The 27,452-nt window shown below is 55.4% G+C and overlaps 1 protein-coding gene across 2 annotated transcripts; it reads right to left on the bottom strand.

Moving 5' to 3' along the window:
• Window positions 1-327: 327 nt before the first annotated feature.
• LDLRAP1 (low density lipoprotein receptor adaptor protein 1) lies at window positions 328-24,159 on the bottom strand. Of its 2 annotated transcripts, XM_070404395.1 has the most exons (9): window positions 23,982-24,159; window positions 14,795-14,937; window positions 13,883-13,995; window positions 11,865-11,979; window positions 6,394-6,466; window positions 6,016-6,102; window positions 5,343-5,473; window positions 3,937-3,971; window positions 328-2,245 (listed from the first exon to the last, which is right to left on the bottom strand). In XM_070404395.1, exons 1-9 carry the CDS (start codon window positions 24,067-24,069, stop codon window positions 2,101-2,103), a joined length of 930 nt encoding a protein of 309 aa, XP_070260496.1. In that variant the 5' UTR covers window positions 24,070-24,159; the 3' UTR covers window positions 328-2,100. The 2 variants fall into 2 exon arrangements, with proteins under 2 accessions (XP_070260496.1, XP_070260497.1); XM_070404396.1 differs by lacking the exon at window positions 6,016-6,102.
• Between the last annotated feature and the right edge of the window lie 3,293 nt (window positions 24,160-27,452).

The raw sequence follows: 27,452 nt of genomic DNA, 5'->3' as shown, positions 1-27,452 counted from the left end.
AAACGAATAAATGTGGGAGGCCCACTTGAATATGTGATGGAAACGATGGACGACACCCTCCCCAAGAAAAATGTACATAGAAACACACAATAGTATGCAAATTCTGGGGGTTCACATACCCTGGTTAGGAAGCCCAGACTCTTCGGGGCTGACATGCTGAGCTGTCCAGAGGTGACCTCATCACATCCCCACCTGCTGGTGAAAAGGGGGTCCTACTGGGGCCAAAGACCTTATCTCCCACTTCTGGGCCCGTGGCCGCTGCTGCTCCAGCCCCTGGAGTGCAGGCACTGCTCCCACGCGGGCCTAGGCCACTCCATCCACGTGCTCTTTGTATTTCAAAAAGAGAACATTTATTATCCTTTTCCTCATTAGAAATTCCTTGACAGCAACACAAAGAAAAGCACAATAAGACTTATCTGTGAACACACAGGGCGCACACCCGCTGCTGGTGGCCAGAGACCACAATGGAGGCCACACCCCACTCACAGCCCGGCCTTTCTCAGGCCTCCTGGATGGACCCTGGTACCAAGGACGGCGTGTGTCAGGCCCAACCTCACTGCCTCGTGGCAAACGCAGAGGCAGATACCAAGGTCTGGGAAGGGCAGCGGGGGTATAGGAGCTGGGCAGGGAAAGGCTGTTCTAGCCTGATAAAGACCCTGCAAATCCCACCCCACCCCTCACCCAGGCACTTTGGTCTTTGTATTTTGGTTTAAGCGCTTAGATAAGGAGATTCTAAGAAATGGTGTGTTTTTCCTGGGCTGGTGAAACCTGCTCCAACCACCAGCAGTGTCTCACTTGAGGTTAGCAAAGCCGGGCCGGGGGCACCTCGGGACGGAGAAGGTGCTGACAGCTTGGCCGGGTGTCAGGATGCGGGGAGCCCGGTGGGGGCGAAGGGGGAGGAGGAAGGAACACCCTGAGAACAGCCGGCTGCTGGTGCGTCCCGACCCGGGGTCAGAGTGTCCAGGTGCTTAGAGTTTGGTTTTGTTTAACCGTCCGAATGAACAGTCTTCAAACAATTCCATTTTCACGGAAATCAATAGCAACGAGGCAGCAAGCAAGGAGGCTCCTGCCAGTTCCGTGTGGGAAGGCACCAGATGGTTTGTTACGAAACACATTTTGGTCAGAAAATAGCTGGGTTTTTTGGTTTCTGGGGGGACAACAAAGCTAGACAAAAGGATGTGTGAACTGAGGGAGGCACAGGTGAGAAGGCAGCTTTGGCATCAGGCCCGGGTTCTACTCTAGACTCTACCCCTTCCATGCTGGTGGCCTCGGTTTTCTCTCTATAAAAGGGCAACAACATATTCTTCGCCAAATCCAGGAAGTGTGGGGGTGGGGCTCAGGGACACTCACACAGACACACAGACAAAAGGGAAGAGTGAGCACAGCTCATCCGTCCCGGGGAGAGGGGTGGGTGGGGGCGCCGATGGAGGGCAGTCACGCGGTCAGACTCGGGGAGTCCGTGGGACTTTGGGCCCCTGCTCGGGGAAGGGCAGCGAGAAAGCTCTCTGCACGGCAGCACCATCGGGCACCCTGGGCGCCACACCTGCTGTGTGTGCTTTAAAGTGCCAGCTGTGTCGTCTTTGGTCAGGGGCTGCCCCTCTGTCTCCGAGGACCCCCGGGCCTGCTGGAGCCCCTGCAGCAGATGAGCTGGAGGGACAGTCTCTGCCAAGGCTGCGGTGCCCTCCTGTGCTCAGAAGGCAGAAACGAGTGCTCTGCTGCCCTCAGTGAGGGGCAGGGCCGCCGCGGGGAAATCTGGGTCCTCAGAGAGAAGGGAGGAGAAATGCTTTGGTCACCGTCCGGACACCCACAGCCGAGCAGAGCTTGCTCAAGAGAAGGCAGGAAGCTGGTTGTAACACTGTTCGTGCCTGACACAAACCCAGCTTCCGAGCTGAACCAGAAGTCACTGAATAAATACTCAAGCCCCTTTCAGTTCTTAGAGAGTGGGGTTAGACAACACGTCTCCTTCCCTTCGCTTGACTGGCTGCAGCTTTGATCTGCAGGCTGACAGAGCTGCCCACGGGAAAGGGGGGCTGGAGGGCCGAGGGCTGCCCCCCGCAACTGCAGGTGGCTGTGGTCACACACCCCACCAGCCCTGGGCGCTCAGAAGCTGAAGAGGTCCTCCTGCTGAGGGCTGCCGCTGTCAGGCTTGTCCCAGTCGACGGGCGAGAGGCACTGGGCGTAATGGATGTCCTGCGCTGTCAGTCCAGTGTCCAGGACCTGAGGGTTCGTCCGAGACTGGGCGAGCCTGGAAGGCAGAGCTGTGTGAGCCGAGGTGCAGGCAAGGGGCTGGCGGGGGCCTGAGGAGCCAGTCCAGCCCGGCCAGCACCAGGGTCAGAAGTGAGAGGGCACGAGTGGGAAAATGCTAGGACACAGGGGCCAAAGGAGAAAGTCCCAGATGTCAGGAAAGGTGGAGTCTCTGAGGGTCAAATGACTCAGCAAACTGTGGGGCAGGCAGTGGCATTCTCACCACAGAGAGAGGCCGGGGCACACACACCATCCACGGCTCCCTCAGGAAATGCCCAAGAAAGGGAAAGGGCCGCCGCACTGGTGCGGGCACGAGAGAGGCACATGGGGGGGGGGGGGGGGCGGGGGAGTACCACCCTGAGACTATTGGCTATAACTATGTTCAACACAGTGCTGTTCGAAAAGGAATTCAGAAAGAAGACAACCTAAGGGGAGAGTTAAGTAAACTGCAGCCAAGTCCTAAAGAATGCAGGCAGCTGATGAAATGTGTGCCCGAGGCACTTTCGACACCTGGAGAGATGCTCCTGATATGTCAGTGGCAAGTGAAAATCAGGGTCCCAAATGCAAGTATGTCGAGCTGATCAATGCAAAAAAAAAAAAATATATGTATATGTATAGGATTAAGCCCAAAAGTCTGAGCTGTGGGATGATGGGATGGTATCATTTCCAATTTAATGCTTTGCTGATTTTTGAAGTTTTTAATAAAAGGAACATGATTCTTGGGTAATCTGGAAAAAGCAAATGGAAGGTTTTCTTCAAACGATGGGGAGGTAGTCAGCCAGTGAAGCAGGGAAGATAGTAAAAGAAGGAGCCACACAGGCCACGCCCCACCACCAGGGCCAGGGGCTTCCTCCAGGCTCTGGCAGGAAGGACCCGGGGAGGAGGGAGAGGGATGTAGGGGGCTGCTCCCAGGGAGAAAGGGAGGCCTAGCTGGGAGCCCTGAGCTGCCTGGGCCTCCCCTCGGCCTTCTCAGGGGCCTTTCCCCAAGCTAACGGTAGCCATGGCTACGGGATGGCCCTGGGAAGATGGGGAACTGCCCCCTCAGGCTAGACGAAAACAACTCCGTGCTGTGCCCGACATTCCTCCTCTGTGTAATGCTCCACGGGCTTAAGTGAGCAACACCTTCCCCCTGCCCTTCTCCATAAATGGAAAACCTCTGGAGGGAACAAAAGCTGCAAAAAAAGCCAGTTTTTGGCCCGGCCGTGGTGTCTCAGTGGTTGAGCATCAACCTATGAACCAGGAGGTCACGGTTCAATGCTTGGTCGGGGCACATGCTTGGGTTGCAGGCCCGATCCGCAGAGTGGGGTGTGCAGGAGGCAGCTGATCAGTGACTCTCTCCCATCATTGATGTTTCTATCTCTCTCTCCCTCTCCACTCCTCTCTGAAACCAAAAGCCAATCTTTGAAGGTTACACCAGGAGCAGGAAGAGGAAATCAGCCTCAGCTATAGCTACAGCAGTGTACTTAGTTCAGCTCAGACTATGGTAAAGGAGCCACTAGGAACTGTTTTTTACTTAATAGCAAGAGCTTTCTAGCAGACATGGCCAACCCCAGGTATTGAGCTCTCCACCCCTGGAAGTATTCAAGTTGAGATTTTTGTTCTGGAGATGGTCAGAGGTGGCCAAGGGCCCCAGAGACCTGCCCACAAATGCCAGGCCTCCTTCCCCAGCATAAGGAGCCCAGTTAATGTTACCTTGAAAATGCTTCATCCAGGTCGTCATCCAGCTCCTTGGGGAAAACAAAGTGGGAGATATGAATCCTAGGTGGGGGACTTGTCCCAGCCCTGGGTGAGCTACAGGGACTCGGGACATAAGCATAGGAGTCTGGGGGGCGCCTGGAGGAACAGGCTTAGGCAGGCCTCCCACCTGGCTACCGCCACCAGCATCTCAGCGCGGGGACCCACACCTGGGATGTGAACAGGAGAAAGGGCCCCTGGGCACCTGGACACCTGGGTGGGTTCGATTCCCAGCTCTGTTGTTACCCGAGTGACCCCTTAGGCAAGTGGCCACTCCTCTTTGAGACTCAGCTTTTCCTCCCATCAAAAGGGAGGGTTAGGCCGAAGGCTGCTAAGACTTTCGAATTCTGAGAGGAAGAGGGCGGGAAGGGTTTCCTTGCTTTCATCCACTTCCAAAAGCCCAGCCCAAATTCCAAGCTCAAGGGATTAGTGCCGAGGCGGGAAAACAATGGGCGAGGCCCCGCAGTCTCCCAGAGAGCAGAGCGTGGGCAGGGGCCAAGGGTGGCTGCAGACAGCGGGGGACGGGCTCAGAGCGCCTGCCTGGCACACCTGGGTGGCCCCCGGCAGGCAGAGGGATTTGACGGTCTTTCATGTCTGTCAGGTGCCAGAGTGTCTTAAACTAAAGAGATATGACAAGTAATGTGTGATTCTGCAGTGGAGCCTGGACCGGAAAAGGACTTGTGGGGACCACAGATTATGTAACAGTGTCATACCGACGTTAATGGTTTTGATAACTGTAATGTGGTCACATAAGATGCTAAGGTTTGGGGAATCTGGATGAAGGGTGAACAGGAATTCTTTGTACTGTTTTTGTAACATTTTATAATTCTAAGATTATTTCTAAATAAAAGACTTTTTAAATTTTAATTTAAAAAATGAGGTTCCTCTGGTAGATTCTGCAGGCAAGTCATTCTCCTCCCTGAAGAGATGAAAAAGCTGAGACACACAGAGGTCAGGGGCCTCCCCAGTTCGCAGAGCGTGTCAGGGGCCAGCTGCCGGCTGCCCAAGTCCCAGACTCCTCATTCAGACGGTGGGGGGAGGCGGGTCAGGAGCGAACTCTGCCCGCCCTGAGAACAAGGGGGCCTTTGGCTCGCCCTGCAGTCGGGATGCTTAGGCCAAGAGGCCAGGCATTGTGGGGAGACAGCTGTGCTGGGAGCCAAGCCTGTTGGGGACGTAGCCCTGGGTTCAAAGGGGACATTGTTCATCGCCTACCCTGGGCCTGGGTGCTGCTGGGCTGGGGGTGGCCCTCCCAGATGCCTGTAAGTCATGGGTGCCAGGCCCCGGACCGCCCTGGGGCCTCCTCCAGGGATAAGCCTGTGGCTCACCGGATCCCCGAGGGGTCAGCAGGCCACACGGACACTCACCCAGACAACACTGCTGCTACTCAGGGCTGGAGGCCTCGGGGCCTCGTCGACGTTAGTGGTATTAGCGCTGACTGTGGACAGCGGGGCCTTGGCCATCTCTTCCAAGTCCAGCAGGTTCCCCGTGGCAACCACTATGAAGGGTACGGGCAGATGCGTCAGTGCGAGAGGAGCCTCCTGTCTCCCCGCCTCACCTCCTCGTCCCTCCCGGAGCCTCCTGGTCTGTCCTGGCCCCGACTCTCTCCTTGGCCAGGGCCTTTCCCAGGCCTATCACGCAGAACACCCAGAGCCCCACCTTGGCACCTCCCAAAGCAGCTGCACAGCTGCCCCCGACGAGAGATCCTCTCCCCGACTAATGGTTTATAGTCACAACAGGTGCTGAGTTCAGTAAGCGATCCCCGAAAGCATGGAAAGTACACACAGAGAGAGGTATACATATGTGCATATTTTTGCACAGGGACACATCTGGGAGGACATGCACCATAATGAGTAACTTTCCCCCTTTGTCTCCATCTTCTAGTTTATTTATAACGACCATGTATTATGTATTTAACAACAAAACCAAAATAAAAAACTGAGAGTTTGCTCCAACCCAGGAGGGAGCAGGGCCTCTGGGTGAAGGGCAGACCCCGAGACCTGCAGCTGATTCCAGCCCCTCCCCCTGCCCAAGACTCACGGTTCTTCAACGAGGGGGTGCTGCTGCCGCGGCCCCCGCCCACGCCGTCCCCGCCCTCCTGGCTGGCTTTCTCCCTCTTCTCCTTCTCTGTGGGATCAAGGCACAGCGCGTTAGTGCCTCCGACCCCAGCACTGCATCCCCAGCAGCTGCTGGGCGGGGAGTAGGCTGTGGCCAACCTCAGGGGGCAGGTCTCCCTCCAGCAGGTCTCAGTTCATCCCCACAAGGCACCTGTCTAAAGTCGCAAACTGGGGAGGTGATGAAGGTGGGAGTCTGTCCAGGCCTTCACCACCCCCTCCCCAGCCCATAGGACCCTGCCGGCCTTCTTCAGTGCTCCCTCCTCACCCCCGCCCACACACAATGTCTGTGAACAAGGCTCACCTTCCTTGGACACCTGCCAAAACTCAAAGGCAACTTTGAAGGCCTGGGCTACGGTGAGGGTGACAGCCTGAGCCTGAAAAACAGGAAATGAGTTCAGGGGAGGGGTGCAGTATTAGGGGGGTAATAGCAAGTCTGAACTGGAGGCTGGGGGTTCCTGGGCAGGCCCACCTGGCTCCATCCCAAGGCTCTGGAACGCCTGATGAATGGAGGCAGAGTCCCGGCCTCTCCCAGGTCACAAAGCAGCCAGGTCAGAAAGAGGCCACGCCCTCCCCAGGCAGCTGGGCCCCCTCTTCAGCACCTGTAGCCCAGCCAAGGCTCCCGCCCTCATTCCAGCCCGTACCTTGGCAATGGCTGTTCACCTCCACTTTTTCCCTTCCCTTTGGGCTTTCCTAAATTCAATTCATTGTGAGGCTTGCTTCTTCTGAGAAGCCCTCCCTGATTACTCAAGGACTTCACACAGTTACTTAACCCTTGGAATTAAGAAACAGAAAAGCCAGAGTTGGAAAGGGTCCGACCACTGTTTGAATGAGCCACGGGGGCAGAGGTCAGACTGGTTAGTACTGCACAGAGTCAGAGGGCTTATACCTGAACCCCAGAAAGGCAGTGGGAAGCTTACACATTTCCTGACAGAAGCAAGTTGTCAGTGAGCACCATGGCAAGGGGTGAAAACCATTCAGTGCCACCACCCTCCCGTAAGGTGGGGCCACACCTTGGCCCTTCACCCTTGGGGAACTCCCACTCACTCTTCCAGCCCAACTCCAACATCACCCCTCTCTCTTGTCACCAGCTCACATGCCTGTGTCACCCCACCTGGTGCTCCCCAAAGGCAAGAATCACCCCTGGTTCCCAGAGCCCCCCAGAGGGGCAACGTGCTGGCTGAACTGCATTTTCCCGAGAGGCAGGCATCCTGAGGCCTCACGCTCCAGCCAGGGCCTCCTACCCCAGCCCACATTCCACTCAAGCCCTTCTTCTCTCTGATTCTAGACCAGGGTTCATCAGCTCAGCTTCTGGGAGTGCAGGCCCCAGAGCTCGCAGCTATGGCTGGAGGCGACAGCCAGCTTCCTTCCGAAAGCCGGGCCCAGGGAAGAAAGCACCAGACCCTTTCAAGTGTACAAGCTCCGGCTTCACCAGCCTCTGCCCCACTCCCTTCCTCTCGCCAGACAACTCAATTTAATTGAGAAATGAATCCATGGCTACTGCCTTTAAAACTCTTTTTTTTTTTTAATTTAAAATCCTTAAACAAGCTGACTGATCCATGCCAATTAAACTTCATGAAGTATAAAATCTCATTTGAATGTCTCCATCATTTACATTTTTGATGGAAGTACGGGGACTTTATGGCAAAACTTAAATATGGTAATTAAGTATGAAACTCTTCACAGCTGTTTACAATTTAAGCTGTCACAACTGAATCAAACTGAATAGACTCAGTTACCATTGAGAATTGCTCATGAACTAAAAATATGGACTAATTACAAGCCCGAGTCAGTCACTATACACCCAAGCAAGGCTGGTCATCCGAAGTGGCAGGGGGATGGAAACACCATGATTTTTGCCTTCGGGAAACCTGGGGGCACAAGCCTGTCTTTGCATTAATCTGCTTATTCGTTTGCATACACTCCTGCCCCTTCTCCCTAAAGTCCTGAGCTACAAGCTAAACCAAATATAACCCAAGATTCGGAGGTGGACAGGTGGCTGCAAGCCCAGGCTGGGCAGGACCGGGAGGGGTTGGGTCCTACCCTCTGGGGCGGCTGTAGGAATTTGGGCAGCACCAGAAGAAAGGACTGCTCCAGCCTGCCCTCAGGTAGGGGGGTGAGGAGAGGGGGGAAGGGGCGGGAGTCTTCCTGGATTCCACAGGACAAAAGCCTACCTATCCCTCTGAGTGGGTCTGGACTGTGGGCCTGTCTGATTGCCCTGACCAGGTTCGACCTCGCACATTTTTTTCCGTGTCTCTATCTTGTTCCCGGTAACCAGGCTGTTCGTTCCTCAAAGGGGCCAGGTCTGGCTTAGGGCTACGAGGCTGGGCCAGGACCCCCGGATCCCAGCCACGAGCCCAGTACTCAGACCAAGGCAGCCCCAGAAGCTTAAACCTTCGCACAAAAGGATCACCTGAGAAATGCCAATGGCCATGTGGGGGAGAACAGCTCCCCCCCACCCTGCCCGGAGCAGGATTAAGGGTATCGCTTTGCTCACTGCCAGTACACCTGCACCGAAACCCTGGGCTCCCTGGGCTCCCGTCAAGGCCAGCAGCTCCACCTTCGCCCCAGAGCCCGGAGGCTGAAGGGCTCACTGAGAAGTCCCAGTTGGGCAGATGGAAACGTTTCTTTGTAGAGAAATTTATCCTAGGGGCCACTGGGGAAGGGAGGCCTGGTCCTGCCTGAGTTGAGCTGAACGGGTGGGCAACCCAGAAAAGAACCCCTTGCCCCCCACTCCGGGTGGGTCATAGGCACCTGGCTCATTCAGGCATCCAGGCGAGAAAGGGTGGGGATGCAGAGACTGTGGCCCCGGGCCAAAAGGACTGAGGACTATGTCAACATCCAAATTCAAGGCTCCCCTGCAGGAGGAGGGACCTTGCCACCCTCCCAGGCTCCTCAACAGCCATCCACTCCACCGCGTTTTGCACCTCTGTGTCTTTGCACCTGCTGATTCCTGTGCTGGAGGGCACTCACCCTCTCTCCATCCCATCCCCTTTCTCTTGGCCTGGCAAACTCCTACCTATGACTCAACCTTCAAAGCCCAATTCAAAACACCTCCTTCTCTGGGAAGTCTTGCTGACGTCCAGTGAGACTTACTAACCTCGACGCTAGAACCGAGACCCTGTATTCCAGTTACTGAATCCGGCCCCTTCTCCCCCACCACCTTGTTCATATCCTCACGGCTGATTTCCTGGGTCCCCAGAGCCCGACACAGGGCTCAGCCCAGGCCAGACAGCAGCGAACATCTGCGGGGGGACCTGTCAGCAGGTGGGTTGCAAAACCTGAGGCACCCATTTCACCTGCTGCCTCCTCCTCAGAAACGTCCACTAAGCCCCGAGAATCTTGGGATTTCCATCGTGGCCAGGCACCAGGCCGGCTGGGGCTCAGCTGAGGCCTTGGGGACCACAAGAACACCATCCTTGCATCAGTCAATTTACAGCCCCTTGGGCTGGGCTAGCTCCTCCAGGGGCTTCCCCCGGGCTCCCTGTAGGGGGAGGCCAGGTGGGAGAGGGTAGAAAAGGAGGACAAGCTGTGATGCCGTCATCCCGGACACGGGTGAAAACCTGCCAAGAGGAGTGGGCGTCGGTGCCCGTGTCCAACAGGCGCCCTTCCCTCTGCCCGACCGGGCTCTACTGTCAGCATGAAGCCGTGGCCGGGCTGTTTTCCTCAGTAACCGGCTCTGGGCCTGGGGCAGGCTGATTTTGATCGGGGCCGTCTACAGTCCTCTGGACCCGGCATACCGGACCAGGCCTCTCTTCGCCGCTGGGCCAGCATCAGCTTTCTTTTATCCCCCCAACCTCCCCTTCCCAGAGGAAGCCTCTGCATCTTGGGAACCCGCCCCCCCGGCCTCCCCCTCACCCCCTCCCCCCCCCCCCACCGCAGCCATGGCCATGGCCAACTGCCCGCCCAGCGCCTGCTCTGGTCATTGGGGAGGAAGAGCAAACAATGCGGACATAATGAGCCTGTATTTTAAGTCGTTGTGGCCTCATAACAGACAAAGCCAGGAGTCCACTGTCATGGGAGAAGCCACCGCAGGGGCATCACGAGGCCCTGGGTGAGTGGCCAGCGACACCGAGCCGGCAGCAAAGAATAAAGGTGCACCCAAGAAACGGGGCCTCTCAGATCAATCCCGACTCTGCTGATGGGCAGGCAGCCCAGAGAAGGGCAGGGTCTTATCCACGGTCACACAGGAAGGACATGGGCCAGAATCAGACCCTCGTCTGTCTCCTCCTGTAGTGCTCCTTCCGAGAGACCTGTGGGAGGCGGAACTGTGACCCCAAAGAGGTCCACACCCTAATCCCTGGAACCTGGGAACCTTACCTCACATGGCAAAAGGGACTTTGCAGATGTGATTAAATTGAGGATTTTTGAGATGAGGGATTATCCTGGGTACCCAGTGGGCCCAATCACAAGCGGCCATATGAGAGGGAGGCAGGAGGGTCAGGTCAGAAATAGTCATGTGATGAGGGAAGCAGAGAGGGAGATTGGCAGGTGCCACACTGCTGACCCCAAGGCTGGAGAAGGGGGTCATGAACCAAGGAAGGCAGGAGGTCTCTGACACTATAAACGGCAAGAAAATGTATCTCCCCTGGGACCTTCGGGAGGAAAACAGCCCTGTCGACCCATTTCAGACTTCTGACCTCCAGAACCAGACAAGAATAAATTTGTGCTGTTTTAAACACTAAGTTTGTGGTAATTTCTTACAGCAACAATAGGAAATGTATATCTAAAGCATGGCTCATGAGTATAGCAGGAAGTCTGGGGGTCCATGTCAAGACCGTGATGTCCTTGATGTGTCCTTGAGGATGGGAAGGGGATACCCCATAGGGCACCTCCCCTGAGTTTCAGCGAGCCTGCTCTCCCCCTCCGCCAGTCTCCTTGACTCCCAGGAACATAAGGCCTGGGCACTGGGGCTCTGGCTCCATATGCAGGTTAACAGAGGCCAATACTAAACCAATAAATGTGTGCAACCCCTTTCCAGGGCAAACGGTTAGGCTTCAGGGGCCTTGGAAATAAAGGGGCTTCCAACACCGATGGCTGACTCACTCCCGGTTCCCTGCCCCAAAGCTCAACACAAACGCCCAGAGACCTCGGAGATTCCCACTGATCCCAGCGAGGTGTGGCCAGGGGGGCTGGAAATGGGGCCTGGAGTTCCTGCTCCTTAGTCATGCAGGGAGGGGGGAACCATGGGTTTAAACCCTCACTCTGCCTGGCTAGTTGTGTCATCTTCAGCAAGCCAGCTGACCGATGAGTCTGATTTCTCATTAAAAATAAAAACAATGAAGACAGTAACTGCTCCTACCTCACAGCACTGTTGTATTAAATGAGAAGACCCTTTAAAGCCTGCCACTGGACCAAACACGTGGTGCATACCAGAAAATGGCCATGCCCTCCCCGCTCTCGCCACAGGAAGCCGGTCCACCTAGGCTCTCACTTTTCCCTTTCACTCTGGGCCCCTCTGATCACCAATCTCCAAGGCCGAATCCCTACAAGGCCCTGCACCTCCAGACCAGACTATTACAGGAGACCCCCAAAACCTCAAATCCAAATCACATTACAGACAGGCAGGGCCAGGGCGCTCACTGGGGACACGGGCTTATCATGCTCACAGCCCACTCTGACAGGTGTCTCGGCGCCCTCAGCCCACTTGGGGTTCCCAAGATTTCCTATTTTAAGTGATGTGTCACCTTGGCTTTGCCTTCCCACCAGACAGGCCGCCAAGGACAGGCAGCCAAGGCGAGTAGAGCTGCCCGAGCCCCCGCTCTCCCCACTGACCATTTTCCGCTTGGTGCAGAGGAAGGCGTGGCACTCGAGATTCTCGTTGTGCTGGCTCTGGGCGATGTAGGCAAACACTTTGCCGTGCATCTTGTCTGCCGTGCAGTAGGAGATCCTGAAAGGCGAGTGGGAAATGTCACCAGAGCCCTGCATGGGGGCCTGACAACATCCAGAAGACCCACCCATATTGCATCTCCCCTGAGTTCCAGACAGCCTGTTCTCCCACTCCACCGGTGCACGATTCCAGAGAGCCGGCCTCGGCCCCTGGGCCTGGCATCCTGGGCCATCCATGACGGAGGAAGGACTGGTGGAAAGACTGGAGAAAGGGCACTTCCCCCTCTACTGAGCCACACCCCAAAATTGTAATAGCCGAGCCTTTACTGTACACCAGGCAGTGTTCAGATATCACCTCATTGAACTCAGAGCTGCCCTCTGAGAAGGGTTTTATTAGACCACCAGCTAGTGGCAGAGCTGAGACCTGACCTCACCCGCTGATTCAGAGGCCTAACCACTGCCATGCTAACCTCTCAAGGGCTTGTGCTGACCAGGTGGAAGGGAAAGCGGACACTGCCCACCCACTGAGGCCCTTTGGCCTCCTCCTCCCCTACCTGCCCTCATGCCCCTGACCAGAGGCCAGAGGGGCTCCAGGACTGTCCCTCCCAGGGCGACCGAGACTGCCAGCAGACTCTCCTGGAGAAGGTGGAGTAGAAGGGCTGGGAGGAGGGTGAGGGTGTGGGAGACGACCAGCCCAGGAGCCCCCGGGGTCCAGGAGCTCCCTCATCTTAGACACTTGCCTCCCTTGTCTGACCCTCCATGCTGGGAACTGCAACCAGCACAGGAATTGGCAGCTCAGAATGGAAAGAGTTCAGCAGACGCCCTTCCCCAGTGTGGCTCCAGCTTCAATCAGGCATTGACATAGGGATTAGCACCACTTAAGACCCCCAGATGGGCAGAGGGATGGGTACCAGGTCCCCAACTACCCCTTCTCCATCCAGCGGTTCCAGCCCCTCTCTCCCCCCGGGTTTCCCCACACAGGCCTCTCCTTCTTTGCCCTCGTGGGAAATACTTATACTCTATCTCCTATTTCCTCCTCTCCATCCCTCCTCGACTGGAAGCTCCTTGAGGGCAGGGCTGGGTCTGATGCCTCACCTGGTTAAAGGAGGCAGATAAAACCAGGCAGGTGAAAAATAGCAGCCAGAAACTCTAAAACCACCCCAACCCCAGTACTGGCCCATGCTCCAACCGGCTAAGCCACCTGCTTAGACACAAAGCAATATGGCAGAGGGATGCCTGGCAGACCAGGGCCTGCTGGACAGAACTCCGGCCTTGGTGTCCTGGTCCCAGCGTAGCCACTACCTCACCGAGGCCTTGGTCAACCTGAGGCCTCTCTGGACCTCAGATTCCCCATTTGTGATATGAATCTCTGCTGCCCCTTCCAGCTCTGAAATCCTACAACTGACCAGCTGAGAGAGGATGGAGAGAGCCTGAGGCTCCCGGGCTGGGCTCTGCCGCTCATGAACAAGGCATCCCACCCGCAACTGATACCATCTACATTCTGCCCTCAGACTCTGCCTTCAGATAGCACCTCAGTTAATTCAGTGGCTTCCCTGGACGCCTGGCCAGATGTCCAGAGCAGAGCTGCTGCATTCACAGTGGAAGGAAAGGACCATGACTCTGCAGCTGTCTGCTCCAAGCCTGACTCAGCAATGCTTGGGAATGGGGGGGGGGGGGGGGTGCGGCGGCGGCTGGGGAGGCGGTTCCCAGTCCTCTCAGGCCTCAGCTGCCTGCTGCAACTAGTGATCACAGCAGCAGCAGCTGCCATTTAACCAAGCGCCCAGTGTGAGCCAGGTGCTGTGCGCTCCTGTGAGGCAGGATCTGTTTCCACCCCAATTTACAGATGAGGAAACGGAGGCTCCAAGGTCACTCGGACAGGGCGTGGCAGAGCCTGGCTGGCTTCAGGCAGGGCCCTCTACCCACTGCCCCAATCGGCTAGTGAATGTGGGTGATGCTGAGCTTACCTGTAAATGGACACGTTCTCAATGAGCTGGCTGGTGATGCCGTCGGTCAGGATAATCCCCCGTGGTGACACCTTGAGAGTCACCTTCTGCAGCTTCTTCCCGCTGGCCTTGGCCTTGGGGCAGACATGGGTCAAAGGAGCCTGCCTGCCTCACTTGGGGCCCACCCTCATGGCTACATCTAGCTGCTCCAGCCCCAGACTCCAGGCCCATGTGAGGCCTCAGCTGAGGTGACTGGAAGACATGATGTAGAAGACATTTCCGCCAACACCTTCTTCTAATAAAAATAGGGACAACTGCTTCTCATTGAGCAGCCACTGTCTACCAAGCACTGGTCCTCGAGTCAACAGTGCTTTTTCCCAGGAGGAGAAGGGCCCAGAGAGGCTAAGGGACTTGCCCCAAAACACACAGCTAGGAGGACCTCACACTGAGCTCTGAGGGGGCTACCACAACCCAGTAGGATGACTTCCGGGGACGCTGCTCTACCTGCTGACCCCGCTGGGCCTGAGCTGGTCTGAGACCGACAGGGGAGGTGGATTTACAGGGCCCTCGATCACGCAGAGCAGGCGGGAAGGAAATCTGTCTCTGGTGTGCTGACCTGCCCCGCAGGACACAGAGCAAGTGGTTGGGTGACAGTAGCCTCCCCCATCCCTTCCTGGCACTAAGTCACTGTTAGGCAGGGGACCCGAGCTCGGGGAGGGGAGGCTGGGAGAGGACATGGCCACAACTGCTAGAGCGGGGGACACTGATCCTCACCCTGCAAGCCCAATGGCTACCCTTTACCAGAGTCCCCGAGGCAGATTCGAGAGGACTCAAGGGCAGGGACAGGCCAGACACATCCAATTGGGGTAATAAGTGCGGGACAAGCAGCACCCCGGGAAGCAGCTGAACCTGGCTCCCCACACTGAGGCTCACCGTGGCCACGATCCTCTTGACGGCGGCCGCGGACATCTCCTCGCCCTTGGGCTGCTCCACCAGCGTCATGCCCAGGTACTTGAGGTTGAAGAGCATCCCCTCGAGCAGCGTCTCCCGGGTGTCTGTCCAGTTCTCAGGCAGCTCTGGCAGGAGGACAGGCGCTCAGACCTGCTGGGCAGGCACCACGGCAACAGCCCTCGCAGCCCCTTTCCCACGGACCCAGCAAGGGGCTGTGGGTCCTGCCATCGACCATTATTTTTTTTAATATATTTTTATTGATTTCAGAGAAGAAGGGAGAGGGAGATACAGAAATATCAATGATGAGAATCACTAATGAGCTGCCCCTGCACACCCCAAATGCAACCCAGGCATGTGCCCTGACAGGGAATCGAACGGTGACCTCCTGGTTCATAGGCCGACGCCCAACCACTGAGCCACGCCACAACCCAGGCATGTGCCCTGACAGGGACTCGAAGAACTGTGACCTCCTGGTTCATAGGCCGACGGTCAACTACTGAGCCACTCCAGCTGGGATCATTATTTTTATAGTTAATAAAGGGCAAAACTAACATTTTCCAGTATGTACCAAGCACTGTGGTAGCAAGCTTTAAATAAAATATTCTCATTCATCTTCACGAGAATCTAAAAGGTAGATCACTTTATCATACCCATTTACAAAGACACTGAGGCCCAGGGAGGCAAAATCACATAACTGAGTCCAAAGAGCCAGCAAGTATAACAGCCAAGATTGGAACCCATGATTTCAAGCCCAAAGCCCAAACTCAACTTCAATGCTAACACTTGCTGAGGGCAAACCATACCATTTTCTCACTGAATCTTTAATGCAACCCTGGAAGGTGGATATTATCCCTTCAGACACGAGGAAACAGGTTCAGAGAGCCAGTCATCAGACAAAGGCCCCATAGACGGAGTTAAAGGGATGGAGTTCGAGTTCAAATCTGGGTGGTTTCCACAGCGCCAGGCTGCTCTGCTTTCCTCCATCTGCACGGCCATGGAGACCAGGAGGAAGGGGACCAGGAAAGACACAGCAGGCCAAGGAGAGTAAGGCGAGGGTGCGAGTAAGGGTTTGGGAAAGGGGGAGGTAACTGCTCAAACGACATCATGTGAAGGCGCCTGAATCCCGCAGGCCTGGGTGTGAACACCAGCTGTGTCCCACCACCTGCATGGTGTTGGAGAACTCTTCTCTCCGAGATGAATAATGCCCGGGCTGCAGCACTGACCCAGAGCAGGCACAAGGGAAGGGTCCTTTGAAAACTCGGACCCTCATGGTCGGAAAGGTTGGAAACAAGGGATGAGCCTAGCTCCCTGGGCAGGAAAAGGCCAGGAAGTAGAGTTGGAAAGAGGCCCCCACCTCGCCCCACCCACCTGTGAGAGGACTCCGAGCAGGCACAGGGTCAGGACCAGTCAACCATCCCCAGGGTTCCTCCGCAGGAGCTGAGGCCCAGAGGCACCAGATCACTTAGCTGGGGAGCAGGGAGGCCAGAAGAAGGCAGGCCTCCAGGGATCCTTCCAAGCCCATCACCAGGACGAACGAACATCCATGCTCCTGCCAGTTGGGGCCCGCTGTCCATCCCTCATCACCCTCTATCAGATGCTGTCACGTAGGAGGTATGTATTATGGTTGTACCCATTTTATAGATGAGGAAACTACTCTTCAGCCTCACACACAATCTTGGCTAGAGCAGGATTCAGACAGGAATCCGTTTCCAGGGTGCACCACCGAGATGGCCAAGGCCAGCTTCCTTAGACCATTTCCAGAAATCCATCCAAGCCGGGAGGGCAAAGTACACACTGCCATGCTTGCCTCCGGTGTCCTTGGCAGACATTGCTAATCAACTGTAACTCCCTATTCCCTCTGATTTACAGGCTTTGGACTGTTCCTCAGCACAAGGCTCCAGGGAGGCAAAACCAATTGATCAGGGATGGTCTTGTTCATGTCATTACCCATCATGGCCCTATGGCAAACACCCCCCCTCACCACCACCACCACCATTTTCATGTCTCCCACTCTCCCATTTCCTCCAGCTCAGCCCTTTCCTGGTCCGTGTCCAAAGCCACTTCCGCTCCCTCCATTCCAAAGGGCCAACGCTTGCCAAGGTCACAGACAACCTCTCTGCTGTCAAAACATTCCCCAGCCCTCCTTGACCTCTGAAATGCTTGACATTTTTCTGCATTCCTCCTTCCCTGGCCTGACCCTTCCCCTGGTCCATGGCCTCCTGGAAGAGGGCCCTAGTAGACAGGTTGCCACTCATCGGCCTCTGAGACCTTCTGCCCAAACTTCTCCCTCTCCCTTCAGGTGATGAAACCGAAGCCCAGAGAAGAATGGGACTGGTGCCAAGTCATACAAGTAAAGGGACCCCCAGCTCCCAATCCACTACAGGCAATTCCTACAATGACTGTTGGGGAGCGAAGGTTCCCCGTCTTCTCTCCCACAATCTCTCTCTCCACCCCTCCGCCCCCACACACACACCCATGCCCACACACATGTTTTAACCATGCAGAGCTTCTTCCTCATGGTGGGACATTTACTTTCCCACTTCTGTGCCTCTGCCCAAGTGGTCCCCTCTCCATAAATGCCCTTCCCCTCCCTTGCTCGAAACCCCTCACATCCAGCCTCCTCCAGGAAGCCTTCTTTGAGGCAGTATTGCCTAGTGGTTAAGAGCAAGGGCCTTAATCCTAGAATCCCAGCTCTGACACTGAGTAGACTTAGAGCAAATTACCTTCCTTGAGCCTCAGTTTTCTTATCTAAAAAGTGAAAGAAACAACAGTCCCAGCTTTCAGGGCTGTTTTGACCAAGGTCTCCTCCAGGGCCTCCTCCCTCCTGTCACTGGATTGCTCCTGCCTCTCTCGAGTGTGGACTTCCTTTTCTCCCTCCCACAGTCAAGCAGCTGCCTGCCATGTGTCTTCCTGTTGAAGGACTTCCATTCTTGCCTGCCTCCCCCAGAAACGGGTATGGAGAAGGTGCATTCCTGCCCAGCGCTGCTGTTCTGCCTGTCCCACTTCTCCCTCGCCCACCTCCCACCCTCCCAGGACAGCAGAGCCCCTCCTTCCCACCTGGGGAAGCCAGCCTCCGCTTCTCCAGTTCTGGGTACGACTCATTCCTTCAATGAGTGTACATTTTCTCATGCCCCACGCCCTCTTCAAGAAACCAGCCCTCAGGAGCTCTCCATATACACAGAGGGGAGATTCACTGCCACGCTCACCCTGCTCACCATCCAGCCGCCTCATATGGGCGGGAGGAGCCTGGACTTCAAGAAGAGCTCCCAGAGGGCCCCAGACAAAATACAGGCCTGAGTCCACAGCCTTGTTCCGGTCGGGTTATTTTTGGCCCTGTGGTGGGTAATGACTAGGCTATTTTAACTTTGCAATTTTACAGATGACCTGCCTCTCAGAGTGAGATGGGGACAGACCATATGCCCAGTCTAACTCGAGGCTGCAAACATGTGCTCTCTCCTCATTAAGGCCCCCTGCCCAGGGGGCAGAGCTGGGTAGGGTGCCCCTGTGCCCCTCCTGCTGAGCCAGGTGACCTGACCTGGCTGGTCTGAGAAATATCAGAGTTGCAGCCAAACCCATGGCCTGGGGGGAACCTCTGGCTGGGGCTCCCCCAGCCTGGAGGGGAGACGGCCTCAGAACCCTCAGAGCGACACCTCAGAAGGAGACTCATGATCTGCTGTGACCTGGAGTGTGGCTGCTTCTCTAGGCCGTGGTCTCCTTACAATAGGTGCAGTCCCTCAGGAGCACCATCAGAAAAAAGTTCAGGATGTGAAGGGTGCTGGACAAATTTCAGAAACTGTCCGTTTCAGTCGGTTAGAGTGTCACCCTGATACACCAAGGTTGTGGGTCCGATATCCGGTCAGGACACATAGAAGAATCAACCAGGGAATGCGTAAACAAGTGGAACAACAAATCGATGCTTCTCTCTCTCTCATAAGTGAATTTTTTTAAAGTTTGTTAATATTTTCAAGAGAAAATTAAAAAGTGGTAACAGCAGCAGCAGCTATCATTTCCTAAGTACCTATTTACACTATTCGAGAAAAAGATACTGTCAAGGTTAAAACATGGGGTCTGCATACGGGCTGTGGGGTTCCCAGTCCCTCCACTCCCTGGTCCTCCGTTTCCTCACGTGATGGGATAATCACACTATCCACCCCATGGGGCTGTTGTAAGGATGAAAGGAGTTCACCCATGAGGTGGGCTTAGAACCATGCCTGGTCCATAGCAAGGGCCACTGAAGTGTGAGCTACTGTCATTTCCCAGGGTCAAGTGCAAAGAGCCTTAATGCATACAGTCATTTGTAGTATTTTATTAGGAGCGTCAAGGAGATACTAGGATTCCCGTTTCACAGGTAAAGAAACTCAGGGGAGTCTGGCCATGGTTCATATCGGACAGTGCTGGGTCTTGAATCCCACAGCCGGGGCTCTTCACCCACACCTGCAGCCCACCCCACCCTTTGCTATGCAAGGCAGGAGTCAGACGCAGGCTCACCCAGGAGGGGCGGACATGCTGCCTTGCAGGACTGCCTGAAGGGAATGTCTGGTTCCCCCTCAGTGGGCAGTAGATGACCTGATCCCTTCAAGCCACGTACCCCTCTGGCGCCAGACCTGTGAGAAGCAGAATCCCAGCCTCCAGTTAAATGCTCCTTGTGCTTGCTGTTCCCTCTGGCTGGAATGCTGTTCCCAGACTCCTCCCTCCCTGTATTCATACATGTATTACAGTCACCTTCTCTGAGGGGCCTTCCCTGACTTCCTACACTGACACGATCAGTGCCCTACCTTTGTCGCCTTGGTAAGGGTACCATTTTCCGCACACGCCACCTGACACACCACTCTGCCTGTGGCCCCCTTTGGCTGCTGGAGATGCAGACTGGGGCACTGGGGCGTTAGAGCTCCCATCCCAGGAGCCCTGCACCCAGCAGACAGCACAGCCCCTCAAACAGTAAAGGCGGAACACATTCTACCAGAACACCTCCTCCCAGAGCTCCCCACAGGACGGCGCTCCAGCCGCCCACCGTGGTAAGGGGATTAGATCATTCAGTGTCCACTTTTTGAACTCCCTTCACTTCTCCTAACACTAGTTCCTGGGACCTCTTCCCAAATAAATGGCTTGTGCTTACATCTTTTTTTAAATGTATTGATTTGAGAGAGAGGAAAGGAGAGAGGAAGAGTGAGAAAAAGTTAACAATTTGTAGTTTTACTTACTTATGCCTTCATTGGTTGATTCTTGTATGTGCCCTGACCAGGGATCAAACCTGCAACCTTGGCTTTTCAAAATGATGCTTAACCAACCGAGCTACCTGGCCAGGGCTTATACTCAAATCTTTGTCTCAGCATCTGCTTCTAGAAGAATCCAAATGAAAACACCACCCTATGTAAGGAAGCTGTCCCCATCATTTCTTCACCCCAACTTTCTCTTTCTTCATAGCATCACCAATACCCACAACACACTACTCATTTGCACCCTGGTCAACCTGCCTCCTCCACCAGCCAGTAAACACTATCTGAAGGGAGACCAACTCGTTCACCAGACTCCCCAAGGCCTCTATCAGTGACTGACACATAGTCAGTGCTCAATAAGTTTTATGGTCTGAGTGTTTACTTATATCTTTTATTGTAAATACTAGAGGCCCAGTGCACAAAATTTTGTGCACTTGTGGGGGGGAGGGTCCCTCAGCCTGGCCTGTGCCCTCTCGCAGTCTGGGACCCCTCAGGGGATGTCCACCTGCTCACTTAGGCCCACTCCCCGGGGGTCTGGGCCTAAGCTGGCAGTCAGACATCCCTCTGGCAGCCCGGGAGCCCTCGGGGGATGTCCACTTGCCAGCAGGAAGCAGGCCTAAGCTGCAGTCGAACATCCTTAGTGCTGCTGAGGAGCCGGGAGAGGCTCCCGCCACCACCACTGTGCTGGCAGCCGTCAGCCTGGCTTGTGGCTGAGCAGAGCTCCCCCTGTGGGAGCGCACTGACCACCAAGGGGCAGCTCCTGCATTGAGCGTCTGCCCCCTGGTGGTCAGTGTGTGTCATAGTGACCAGTCATTCCCAGTTGTTCTGCTGTTAGGGTCAATTTGCATATTACCCTTTTATTATATAGGTTTAAAAAATAAGTACGACTAGACCTTCTGCCCCCTGCCTTCCACCATGAACTAGCTTTACTGAGCCTGTGCCTCCTATTCCTCAGCGGTTCTCACTGAGCTCTCTGATAGGCTGGCACAACCCACGAAGGAGCCCAGGCTCAGAGGGACCCTCCTGGAAGAAAGGGGTCTGAGGGACCAGGGTGCGTCACCCTTCTGACAGCTGGAAGAAAGGAAAATCCCTGGCCAGGGACCGAAATAAAAATGTTATGGTTCCTGAAGAGATGGGGGGAAAACCACATGTGGGAGAGGGACAGTCTCCCCTTCGAAGTTAGGACTAACTGAGAGACGGGGGGCCGTGAGGTTCAGTGCAAAGAAGCTTGGGGTCCTGGCTTTGCAGTGTGATCTTGAGCAATCTTCCTCCTTTCTCTGAGCTTCAGTTTCTCCACAAATAAAGCAATGATCATGCTAACCCCAGCTGAGGGCCTTGAGGGGTGAGGAGGTCACAGCTGATAGGTGTCAAGTGTACCCCTAATTCCACTGGTTTCAGTTTGGCCTCAAAACCACCCAACCCTCAAGGTCTGAGACCAAGGTCTGGCTGGAACACTACCCCAGGCCAGGCTGTCCCCACATCCCACCCCAGACACACCCCACAGCTTCCCTCTCTATCTTGTGGCAGCCATTGTCCTCAGGGCTGCAGCCCAACCTGGGATGGGCCTGCTCCTGCTCCTCCCAGGGCCAGAGTCCACGAGGCACAATGTTGACATCTGGGCTGGGGATCTGGAGCACTGCCCCTAGGAAGCTGTGTCAGAGTCAGTGACTCCACTTCCCCGAGCCCCTGTTCCTTTATCTCTAAAATGAGTCAGATGAGAATCCTTGCTGTCACCTCACAGGAGCAAATGAAATAAAGTAAACAAAAATACTGTGTAAAACATTAATGACAAAGCAGCCTGGCCGGTGTGGCTCAGTGGTTGGGTGTCAGCCTATGAACCAGGAGGTCCTGGGTTCAATTCCCAGTCAGAGCACATGCAGGGGTTGCAGGCTCGATCCCCAGTAGGGGGCCTGCAGGAGGCAGCCAATCAATGATTCTCTCTCATCATTGAGGTTTCTATCTCTCTCTCCCTTCCTCTCTGAAATAAAAACATATATTTTTTAAAATGACAAAAGCAGTAGTTACTATTTATCAAACTCTTTCTCTATGCCAGGCAAAACACCATTTCATTTACTCTCTCCCCCCAAAAAATATGACATAGATACTACTACTGTTATTTACAATTTACATGAGGAAATTGAGACTTTATAATGAGGGACAGGTAGGGATCCTTACAACAGCCCCATGGGGTGGATAGTCTGGGGTCCACAAAGCCCCAGAACAGCACTCTGGGCATACTGGGGTCAACAGGAGAGAGGGGCTCTCCTCTCCTTTTTTCTGCAAGTATAGACAGGCTCTGAGACCCCCCTACCCCCAAACTTGCTCCATCACAGTAACAGTCACGTGGAACGTACACATAACAGGTGAGTGAAGGGGAGTGGGGGAGAAGAAAACCACCAATTAGGTGCCAGAAAGAAGCATGATTATCAGTAACTTTCTCAACACCCCTGCCAGGTTAGAATTTTTATACCCATTTTACAGACAAAGAAACTGAAGATCATAAAGGACAAGGGGCTTGTCCAAGATCAGAGCAGGCAGGAGAAACTCTTTTCTACCAACCAAGATTTCCAGTTCTCCAGATTCAGAGGGGTTGCTATGTTTCCTTCCCTTGCCCAGCTTCCCCTCCCTCCCTCCCTCCCTCCCTTCTTACTCCCCTCCCTCCTTCCCTTATCCCAAGAGAAAATAGCAGGGTTTCCCCACTAGAACAGTTCATTATTCTCAGAAGTCCTGGTCAAATCCCACAAATATTTAAAGGGGCTCTGTTGGGAGTCATAAGTGTGGGAGATGGCGCACGCCTGGCCCTAGGGTCTCTGTCCCCACCCCCACCCACCAGCCCAGGTTCCCAATGCCAGTCTCGGTTTAGGAGACCACAGCGAGCACAGCAGAGGAGGAGCAAGGCGGCCTCTCTAGGCCCAGACACGCTGGCACTCGGGGCTGCGGGAACTTCGACTCCCCTGGCTGAGCCCGGGAACGCAAAGGGAAGGGGGGCGAGGGTAACTAACTGTACTGTCAACGGTTTCCTCCTGCGGGAGAGGCCAGGGGGGCGGCAGGGGGGTGGCAGGGGGCTGGCAGGGGGTGGCAGTGTGTAGGAGTCCTGGCTTTGGCTCCATCCACCAGGAAGGCAAGCCACCCGGTTTGTCCTCGCGAAGAAGCAGGGACTTAGGTTGGGTTTCTCAGGCCTCAGGGGAAGGTGCCAGGTGACGGTTCCCTAGAGTAACTCGAGACGGGAGAGGAGGGAGGCCGGATGAGGCCCCTCCCAGACGCCCTGGGGAGAGGGGGTGGCGAGTCTGCGAGTCGCCAGGGTGCTCGGGGACCCTGGAAGCCCGAGGGGGAAGGTGCGAGCGAAAACAGGTTTCAAAAGTAGCCAGGGCGCAGCCTCAACGCCTGGACTCGGCTGGAGGGGTCGCGGGGGTCTAAATGGCCGGGTGGGTGGTACCTCCCGAGACCCAACTTCAAGGAGGAGCCTGCGAAGCCAGGCTCGGACCCGGGGCGGTTTCTGGGCGCCCGGGAGTCAGAAGACGACCTCCTGGGTTGGACAGCTGGAGGGGGCGAGCTGGGCTCCCGGGGCGCACGGGCCAGGGGGTGCGGGCATGTCCCCCGCTGCGGCGCCCACTCTCCCCCCCCCCACACACCCCGGCCACCCCCGGACCCCGAGGCTGCGCTCCCGCCTCCCCGGGCTGCCCAGGGCGGCGGGGTGGAGAGCTGGCGGGGGTCGCGCAGGTCTCCGCTCCGGACCTGCAACCTGTCCCACTGCCGCTCCGGCCTCTTTCCCCAACTTCGGTGCCCCCTCCCCGGCGGCACGGAGCGGGCTCGGGAGGAGAGGCAAACCGGAGCCCAGCGGGTCCCTCACCCCGCAGGACCGGGTCAGGCCCCGCCTCTCCCACTGGGCGCCCGCGAGAGGCCGCTCCGCGGGCCTGACCCCCGCCCGCCCCGGCGGACGCGCACACACTCACTCCGGTGTCGGCCGCCGCCCCCCCAGCTCTGCTTGGCGAGGCTGGGGCTTCGGATCAGCGCCCTCCCGGCGGACTTGAGCGCGTCCATGGCCGCTCCGGCCGCCGCCGCCACCAAAACTCCGCCAGGGAAAACTTTCCGCCGGGGTCGGGCGGCGCGTGGGCTCCGCGCTCCTCCCCTCCCAGCGCCAGTCGGCACCGACGTCCGACGGGGCGGGGCGAGGGCCGGGCAGGACCCGCCCACAGTCCCGCCCACGGTCCCGCCCACGGCCCCGCCCACGGCAGCCAGGCCCCGCCCCGCCCCGCATGGCCCTTGCCCTCGGTCTCCCCTAGGCTGTCCAGACAAAGGGCGCCTGTAAGGTAGGGAGCCCAAGAAGGCCCCCTCTTTTCCTCCCTCTCGCCAGTTCCTTATTACTCACCCGGAGGCGTCCGAGGTTCGCGAGCCGCCTTCCCCGCCGCGGGAGGCGGGAGCCTAGGATTTCTAGACGGTGCCCATTTGGGTACTTGGAGACCGTTTTTAGAAATGGGGAGACTGAGGGCTGGAGAGAGGGTCATGCTCAAGGGGAGGGAGATGCCTAGGACAGTGGGAGCCTTAGAATGAGAGGTGGAGGTGGTCGAACTTGGCTGGGAACGGGGCAGGAATATACAAGTTTGCCTTAGCAAGACCAGTTGCACTTTACCAGCTCAGCAGCACCCAGGCTGCTCCCTGGTGTCACCTGGGCACGCTGGGTGGCCCCATGCCACCCCCACTCTCCAGGTAGCCTCCAGATGGCCTGGGTGTTGTGCTCTGAGGTTTAGGGGAAGAAGCCTTCACTCTGGCTCTGACTTGCTGGGTGACCTCAGGCAAGTCCTTTCCCTCTCTGGGTCTTAATCTTTATCTGTAAAGTCCTACCTCCAGGGACCCTTCATATCTGCCAGGGCCAGGTGCTGCATGACCTACACCAGTGATGGCGACCCTATGACACGTGTGTCAGAGGTGACACGCGAACTCATTTTTTTGGTTGATTTTTCTTTGTTTAAATGGCATTTAAATATATAAAATAAATATCAAAAATATTAAGTCTTTGTTTTACTATGGTTGCAAATATCAAAAGATTTCTATATGTGACACGGCACCAGAGTTAAGTTAGGGTTTTTCAAAATGCTGACACGCCGAGCTCAAAAGGTTCGCCATCACTGACCTACACCCTGCCCTGCCCTGCCTGCTAGGAGGCACTTCGAGGGGAGTCTGGCTGCTAGAATTCCTCAAGCACAGATGTGCTAACTCCAGGATTTAGAATTCTCTCTAGGGTCCTGTGCCATCCCATCAGGCTTTGCCAAAGGGAGTCCAAAGCAGAGCACATATATTCTGGCTGCTTCTTGATGGGGGTGCCTCAGCAAGGCAAACCAACCTCCGGGATTGCGCCTGCCCGAAGGCAGGAGTCCTGTTTCTGTGTCTGGGGAGAGACGGGGCTGTGCTATCTCCAGCTGGATAGGAGGCCTTGCTGACATTTCCTCTCTCCATTTATAAATTAAGTGCTTTTTCGGTCATTCCAACCACACAGCAGCCAGCAATAGACCCGTTTTGCAGGGAAGAGCCCAAGGTCCAGGAGAGAAGCACTCATGAGGGTCTCTGAATCAGAGGCTGGGATCAAATTCAAACCCAGGTCCAGGGGCCAGAGTAGAGTGCCAGGGGTTTGGACCCAAATGTTCCTTCTTTTGGTGGTTGTGAGCTCACCTTTCTGAGCCTCGTCTGTAAAAGGGGAAACAATGCCATTCCCCAGGGCTGTCTGTAAGGATTAAATAACATGAGTTGGAAAGGCTGCGTCCTGTCTTTGAGAACTCACCTAGAAAGTTGCCTCCTCTAGCAAGCCTTCCCTGACTGTCACCGTTGGTTAGGCCTCTCCCTAGGGGACCCCACAGGCCTGAGCTTTGGGCTTGGCGAGTGTTGCTGCTGTTTCTACGCTTCTCACGACCAGACTTTGTGTCCTTCAAGGACAGTCAAGTTTTTCTGAATCCCAAATGCCTAGCAAGAAGCCCAAATGGAGTTGGAATAAAGTCCATGTTCCTCTCCTCTCCTCTTCTCTCCCTCTCTCCTCAGCTTTTCACTACACCAGGCTGTCTTCTCCCACAAAGGACGGTGGCTACGGAGCTAAGCCCCTCCCCATCTCCCTTACCCCAAGTCAGTTGGGTCCTGGGACAGTAGAGAGAACATTCTGGAGCCTACTGGAAAAGCAATCACTCAGGGCTGGCTGGTGAAGGGCAGCTGGTGGTGTCCGGCTGGCGGGGGGCACCATATGGGCCCAGTGAGGCAGGCAGGCCTGGGGACGCTGTGCCTGCAATGAAGGCTGTTTATGGGGCCGTCACAGCCTCCCGGAGGTGACTTGCTGTGAGCTGTCAGCCATGCGTCCCCCGCAGACGGGCAGCCTGCGTGTGCCCCTTCTGCCAGTTCCAGAAACAGAAGCAGTAACAGAAGGTCAGAGCTGCAAGGGGCCTCATCTGAGGTCACCATGTCCAAACTTCCATTTCACAGGTGAGATGTGGCCCAGAGAAGGGCAGGGGCTTGCCGAAGGTCACACCGCAAGCCAGGACAAGAAACCAAGCCTCTGGCCTCCCGGCTCAAATGTGTCTAAAAAAAACAGAGAAGGAGCAAAGTAATCTTGAAAATATACCAGTATTCAAGAAGGAATTTTAAGATGATATTTTTTTCTTCTCTTTTTTTATCTGACCTTTGTGAAGTTTTGTACAATGATCATCTATCCTTTAATAATCGGGGTCGGGGTGGGGCGGGGGGGAGAAACAATTAAAGGGAAAGGGAAGCTAACTATGGGCATAACTGGCTTTTGTCCTTAAGAAAATGGTGTCAATTGTAATCTTATTGTTTTTCTCCCCCACTGGGCTCTTAAGGGACCCCAATGAGATAGAAGGTGCCAGGGAGCTAGGAGGGCTCTCAGCTTCTCTCCAGCTATCACTTGAACTTGCAGTGGGAACCAAGACAGAGCCACGGCTAGGATCAGGACCTCTGCTTTCTGACTCGAGTGATCTGTCCTCCCCACTTCCCTGTGAGCCAACCAGTCCCTTCATCTGGCTAGGCCTCAGTTTTTCCATCTGTAAAATGGGAGTTTTTACAGCAGTATGTATTCTTGCTCCCACTAGCAAAGCACAGTGGTTAAACACATGGATACTGGAGCCTTGGGTCCCATCTCCTCCACTTCTTTACTTGATGACTTTAGGCAAATTACTTAAATCTGTAAGCCTTAGTTTCCTCACCTGTAAAATGGGGATAATAAATAAATAAGATGGGGATTATACCTCATGGGTGTTTGTAAGGATTAAAAGAGTTAATGTTTAAGACATCTTTTGAATTATGCCTGGCATATAGTAAGTGTTATATATGTTGCATATTTTAATAAAACTAAAATCCCTTGCTATGACTGGTTTGGCTCAGTGGATAGAGAGTCAGCCTGAAGACTGAAGGGTCCCAGGTTTGATTCC

Source organism: Myotis yumanensis, unplaced genomic scaffold, assembly GCF_028538775.1.
Source record: "Myotis yumanensis isolate MYYU_CA2020_CCGP unplaced genomic scaffold, mMyoYum1.0.hap1 SCAF_2, whole genome shotgun sequence".
NCBI classification, from domain to species: Eukaryota; Metazoa; Chordata; class Mammalia; order Chiroptera; family Vespertilionidae; genus Myotis; species Myotis yumanensis.
This window is presented reverse-complemented; position numbering and strand designations above follow the sequence as displayed.